We start from the raw sequence: 6492 nt of genomic DNA, 5'->3' as shown, positions 1-6492 counted from the left end.
ATGGAAGTACAGAAAGCAGAGACAGCCTTGGCTCTGTGTAAGCCCTGCTCAGCAGTAACAAAAACATGTATTATCTGCACTGTGTTCAACACACATTTAAAACTCAACACCGAACCAGCCACTAATGAAGAAAATTCACTATCTCAGTCAAAACCAGCACAACAACCTGACTAGATAAAAGACAGTGTGTACTTGAGGATAACATTTGGTTGTTTTTCTTCAGTCTTGAAAAAAAATACTTATTTTGGCAGGAGCACATCCCTGGAGATTGTCTAATCCAACAAGCTGTGTGTGGTCCAGCATGAATGCCCAACAAAGAGGGGCAGAGTGTGCAGGAACAGAACAGGTCCAGCAGAACTTGGAAGGTGATAATGTAGTTCAAGTGCAATTACTGCTTTTGGCTGGTTTGTTTTAAAGTACAGAACTAACCGTTCTTGTAATTTTAATGTATAAATGCTAGATTTTTCAAGCCGTGTTTTGAAGATACCATGTAAATAATGAATTAACTGACCACATCAAAGGAGTTGTTTGAGAGTGGGAAAGACAGGCCTGCCTGTTGCCTTCATCTTTGCCAGCATGGTTTGAGTGCTGTGTAAAACTTTAAGCACTGAAGAGCTAGATCTCACTGTAATGAGAAGCCAAACAAAGCAGTTAGGTCATGCTGCCTCTTCGTTCAGCATTGTCTCAGGGCCACTGCTTGGTTTTGCTACCTTAAAAGCAATTGTTTAGGGTTTCTGTTTCTAGAGGGTAAGATTTTTGTCACTCCATGATCGCTATGACCTTCTGTCTCTGTCTTTTCTAGAACACGACTTCAGATAAGGAATTTGCAGAAAATAGCAATTTTTCGCCAAAAGCCAGCACCAGTAAGCTGCCGACAGATGCATCTCCTGACTCCAAATGCCCCATCTGCCTGGATAGATTTGACAACGTTGCATATCTAGATCGCTGCTTGCATAGGTTCTGCTTCCGCTGTGTCCAAGAATGGTCAAAAAACAAAGCAGAATGTCCCCTCTGCAAGCAGCCCTTTTTTTCCATTTTCCATACGATTCGTGCTGAAGATGACTTTAAGGAGTACATCCTCAGCCCTTTGGAGACGAGCTCTTTTGCCAGCCCAGATGGCCGGAGATTTCGTTACCGCACCACCTTAACCAGGGAACGGCGTGCGCGCAGCTCCCCTTCCCGAAGGATGCTGTCCCCTCCAGATAACGGGATGTTGTTTGAAGGCTTGTCAAGCGAGCCAAGGCGCCACAGGCACAGAGAGATTCAGCAGATGATCAGGAGGCTGGCCTCGAGGAGAAGGGCGAGCGCAGAGGGCAGATCTCTGCGGCAGATCCAGGAGGAGGACATGATCAGCTTCCGCAGGGCTCTGTACCGCACTGGCGTGCGCATCCGCAGCATCCAGGACGGCGGCCGATACCGAGAGATTTCGGCAGAGTTCTTCCGCCGCAACCCCGCTTGCCTTCACCGCTTGGTTCCTTGGCTGAAGCGAGAGCTTACAGTCCTGTTTGGTGCCCACGGATCTTTGATCAATATTGTGCAGCACATCATCATGAGTAACGTCACTAGATACGACCTGGAAAGTCAGGCCTTTGCTGATGATATAAAGCCGTTTTTGCTGAATCGGACAGAGCACTTCCTGCATGAATTCATCAGTTTTGCTCGTTGTCCTTTTAACTTAGAAGCGTATGACCAGCATGCCAATTACGACTGTCCTGCACCATCATACGAGGAAGGCAGCCACTCCGACTCATCGATTATTACAATATCTCCAGACGTGTCCTTCCCACAAGGGCTAGATAATAGCTTGTCTGTGCCTGGTCTTGGTCAGGCACCCTGGGATGACGAAACTCCTGGACCTTCCTATTCCATTTCAGAAGAGGTTCGTGCAACCGTAGCTTCTCCTCTGGAGTCTTCAGAAAGTTCTGATGAGGACTCTGCTACAGGGAGTCGAAGAGCCAAACTGCAGACTGAGTTACAGCCTAATGCTGACTCAAACGACAGTGGCTCTTCCTCAGACAACTGTGTCATTGTTGGATATGTGAAGCCGTTAGCTGAGAGGACACCAGAAGTGGTTGAGCTGTCCTCTGACTCCGAGGATTCCATCAAGGAAGAGAAAATGGAAGATGCCAAGAAGCAGCAACCAGTCCAATGTCACAGCTGGAGTGACAGTGAACCGAGCAGGAGCTTCTCACCACATTCCTCAACATATAGGGAGGATGTAGGAATTTGTAGAAGCTGTTTATCTCCTGCAGTTGAGAAGATGGAATCCAAAGAGGATGAGAAGAGCAAATGTAAAAGGAAAGATCTGCCTCCACAGGACTTGAGTTGGAGTCCGTCTCCAGGGAGTGACACAGTATGCTCCCCTTGGAATCACAGATTGTCTAAAAAGGGAAGGTCCAGGAGCCCACAGTCCTGTTCACGGGACAGTCGAGGGAGTCATGGCCATCGGTCTAGAAGGGAGCATCATAACAAAAGCCAGCTTAAAAGGAGACGATCAAGAAGCAGAGATAGTAGCAAACATAGAAGCAAAAGAAGCAGCAGAAGGTCAAGGGCTCATGACAGCAGAGTCTCTCTTAAAAGCCAGAGGGGCTCTCTAAGTGGTGAGAGCACTCCATCCCGAGAAGTGAGTAGATCACGTTCACGTAGCAAAGGCCATAGCAAAAGGAGATCAAGAAGTAGAGATAGCGATCGCTATTATGTAAGAGACAGTTATCAAAGTAGACACCAGTGGGGTTCTGCTTTCTGTAGTCGAAAGGTGTTTGGAGACAGCTATGAATCTTCCAGCAGAAGGAGGACCCGGTCTAACACTCTTTACTCAAGGCAATCTGCTAGTCCAGAGTACAGGATACGATCATTTATTGAGAGGACAGATCTGCATAACCAAAGGGGACTCCATGAGAGACACTATTACTGTTATGAGAGATGCAGGTCAAGGAGTCGGTCAAGCAACAGATCAAGGACTCCTGGAGGAACTGACAGAATGAAAAGTGAAAAGCCTGGTGGAAAAAGGAAGTACAAAACTCGCCACCTGGAGAATGCATTCATGGAGAGCACAAGTCTAGAAAGAGAAAATGACTCCAAGAAAACTTCCTCAAAATTTAGTGACTGTTGTAAAAATGAAGATAGCCTGTCAGACAATCGTGCAAGCAGTGAGACAAAGCGTAAGAAAAGGAAGAAGAAAATGAGGAGTCCAAGTGTGGAGATAGTCTATGAAGGAAAAGCAACAGACATAACGAGGCATCTTAAAAAGAAAAAGAAAAAGCATAAGAAGAAACACCGGAAGCATCACATGAGTAACTCTGTACATTCTTCTCCAGTGGTGATTACGATTGATAGTGATAGTAGCAAGGAGCCAGAAAGTACTGAATGGGACAGCAGTGTTACATGGGCAGGGGCAACTCAGATAAATGAGAGGGAAAATGAGTCTCCATCTGCATTTCTGAGCAGGACAGCATGCGAGGAAACTGGAGGAGCAGACAAGAAGTGTGGTATTCCTGACGCGAGGGAAAACTTAGATGGTGATGTTAGAAATGCTGATGTCAAACTTCAAGAAACAGTAGATCAGAGTGTTACCACAGCAAATGCCAGCAGTAACACCTCTCACGCAGAAACTGTAACCAGTTATGTTCAGGAAGCACCAGCAGCACCTTCCAGTCAACTGCCTTCCCCCAGGACTTCCTTCGTAGAGTGTCCAGAGAGAGAGCCATTGATACTAAGACTGCCAAAGAGACTTGTCAGCAGATCCTCGTGGTTTGATTTCCCTGAAGAAAAAATGTAATAGGCTTTCCTTGGAAGTCTTGTTAAAACTGTGAATTTTTTTTTTTTGGCTCCTTTTTTTTTCCCTTGAGAGCTAAAATGTCTGTCTGTTGAGAACATGTCTAGGAAATGTATAAAACTTTTGACTGTGTATGCACTTTTGAGTCAAAGAGGATAGAATATTGCTAGTATGTAATTCTAAAAGCTTGTTAGAGGACTGTTTGTAAGTTTTAATTTCATAAAGCCATCTACAGAGTATTTCAAAGTTTTGTGTAAACCAAGCAACAGAAAAGGAGCCTAAAACAAGAGCCAGGAAATGCATTTTATGGGGATTGCTCTTCTTAGACAAGGGAAACATTGTTTAGTTCATAAAAAGTGATTCAGTCTGAATTCCAGTATCATTTCAATCTGTTTGGTTTAAACTGATCTCTGCTAAAAAGTAGTGATTTCTACAGAAATTCTCAAAGAACTTTGAGTAATTTTAAGATAAGCTATGTCAGAATCTGAATAAAGCAATAAGATTTTTTTTTGTTGTTTGTTTGAATATATTTACATATGTGCTGTGCATTTTGCAAGTGGAATTTTTTATTTTGGTTTTGAGTGTCTCATGTGTCCAGACCATTGGATATTTGTACAATCAGGAGTACTCCAGCTTGGATGGTTGCCTGGAGATCAGCTGGTACAAGCCTTCACTGAAAGTAGGAACTTTGATCATGGGGTTGGTTTGGTATTGAGTTTTCCCAAAAGCTCGGTGGCTGCTCTGTCCTACCCTTTCTAACAGGAGTATTCCCTTAGGAAACATTTTTTATCAGATTTCTTCTTTTTATTTCACTTACAGAAGCCTGTGCATTCTGCTTTGTGTTCTACAGTTGTGCTGCCTTCAAGGAGTATTTTCCTCTTCTTTATACCCTACAGCTGCATGCTTTAAAGACATCTGTCTTGTCTGGCCTTGGTGATGAAACACTTCCTCCTTGAAATAACCAACATTTACCCAGCGCAGCACATACTAGATGTCCTGCTGCAGGTATGTGCAATGCACAGGCTCTGGCAGGGCTTGTTTTTCCAGGTTTGACCCTCTCTGTGTGCACAGCAGTAGCTCTGAATGAGGAGGTTACCTTCACTGTTTTTCCTGCATTACCTCCATGAGTTTGACCTTGGCTGGTTGCCCACTAGATACTTAGAAAGCTGCTCTGTCACTTACCTTTCTCCACAGAATGGGGGAGAAAGTGAGATGAGAAGGTTGGCTTGGGATAAGGACAAAGGAGAGTACTGTCACTAGCCAGGTAGAGTTGGGGACAATTAATAAGTTCTATTGCCAATGAAGAATTGACTAGGGGGATAAGAAAGGCATTTCCTCTTCCTTTTCAACTTCACTCTTTCATTACATGCTCTTCTACCTCTTCCCCACCTGTGCAGAAGAATGGGGAGTGAGTTTTGTAGTCAGTCCATAAGATTCATAAGATTGCTGCTTATTGCGCCTTACACTGTTCCTCTGCTCTTATATGGGCCCATTCTTCAAGTGTGCAGTACTTGTGAACCAGATTGCTCCAGCTGCCAGGAAACATGCTCCTGTGTATACTCCTAAGTACAGGCTTCAGCTCCTGATGGGAGCCTGTTCCTGTGTGGGATCTCCATGGGCTGTAGCTTCCATCAGGGCATTGCTACCTGCTCCGGAGGGGGGCTTTTACACAGGCTTCCACAGAGGTTGTTCTCTCTTATGTTGTGGTTATCCAGGGGCAGGAGGGGGCAGCTTGTTTCACCATGGTCTTTATCACCTGGAAGTGCCCAGTCTGTGAAGGGCTTTTCCTGCCCAGCAGGTTGGCTGAGCCCGAGGTTGGCTGAGAGAGAATCAGGAATGATGACAGTCAGTCACCTCCACTCCTGCCTCTGAGAGCATCTTGGGGGTGCAGCGTCAGGTTGGTCTGTACCTTGGATTAGGTTTCAGGGAGCATAACTGTTTGAGGGAGTCAGGGAAGCCTAGGGGAAGCCTAAGGAGCTGGGAAGCCTAGGGGCCACATGCTATGAACCATAGTGGTGGTGTTGCCATTCTGGTTATTGGTTAAGAGCTCTCTGGCATCTCCTAAGAATGAATGTGGTGCCTCCCTGTGTTCTGTTTAGCCTGACAGCCCCTCCAAATTCTCCTGGAGGGCAGCGGCACAGGGACTGGGGTGTGTCTGGCTGATGGCTAAGGGATTGATGGTACAAGTGCCTTTGACTTGGAAGCCTTGGTCCATTCACACAGCTGGGGTATCCTTGGCATAAGTGGGACTTGTCCTACACCTGGAGTGCTGGGATGGAGGGTACAGGCTTTTGAGGAGAGGGCAGGGCAAGGTGGACCTGTTGTGCTAAACAAAGGAAAGGTTGGATGATACAGCCCTTACAGTTGGTGATGATGTGGTTGGGAGCCTCTGGTTGAGGATGAAGGGAGGGAAGGCAAGGCAGATGTGGTGAGTGTCTTCTATTAGTTGCTTAGCTAGGATGCCAGTGCTGAGAAGTTAATTTGAGAGACAAATAGGAGAAACCTCTGGATCAGCCTTTGTCCTTATCACAGATTCCAGCTTTCTAGAGACCAGCTGGAAATGCCATCCTGCTGTGCTGAGCAGATTTGAAAAATTCTTTAAGTTTGTGGGAGAGAACTTTGTATGATAAGTATTCAGAGAATACTAGGAAAGATGCCCTAGACTTGCTAGCTGGGAATTGAGAAGGCCTGGTGGGATATGGCATGGTCTTGGCCAC

General features: G+C 45.7%; 2 protein-coding genes across 2 annotated transcripts in view; both read left to right on the top strand.

The window, feature by feature from the left end:
* Positions 1–276, top strand: part of LOC306815062 (E3 ubiquitin-protein ligase Topors-like) — a gene marked incomplete at its 3' end in the record, with an annotated part of 2937 nt that extends 2661 nt beyond the window's left edge. Inside the window, 1 exon segment of the mRNA XM_079331674.1 lies at positions 224–276. Within this exon segment, the coding sequence (XP_079187800.1) occupies positions 224–276 (53 nt within the window).
* On the top strand, positions 151–4324 carry TOPORS (TOP1 binding arginine/serine rich protein, E3 ubiquitin ligase). Its single transcript, XM_079331614.1, has 2 exons — positions 151–365; positions 803–4324. The coding sequence occupies exons 1-2, from the start codon at positions 306–308 to the stop codon at positions 3776–3778; spliced, it is 3036 nt and encodes a 1011-aa protein (XP_079187740.1). The 5' UTR covers positions 151–305; the 3' UTR covers positions 3779–4324.
* Positions 4325–6492: the final 2168 nt, after the last annotated feature.

This window comes from Erithacus rubecula, assembly GCF_903797595.1.
Source record: "Erithacus rubecula genome assembly, contig: SUPER_Z_unloc_6, whole genome shotgun sequence".
In the NCBI taxonomy this organism is placed as follows: Eukaryota; Metazoa; Chordata; class Aves; order Passeriformes; family Muscicapidae; genus Erithacus; species Erithacus rubecula.
The sequence above is the reverse complement of the archived record's forward strand: the minus strand, read 5'-3'. Positions and strand labels throughout refer to the sequence as shown.

Excerpts from the sequence above, each read along its gene's own strand:
- TOPORS (XM_079331614.1), top strand. The coding sequence starts at position 306 with ATGCCCAACAAAGAGGGGCAGAGTGTGCAGGAACAGAACAGGTCCAGC. Across the intron at positions 366-802 it reads GGTCCAGCAGAACTTGGAAG|AACACGACTTCAGATAAGGA; the intron begins GTGATAATGTAG and ends TGTCTTTTCTAG.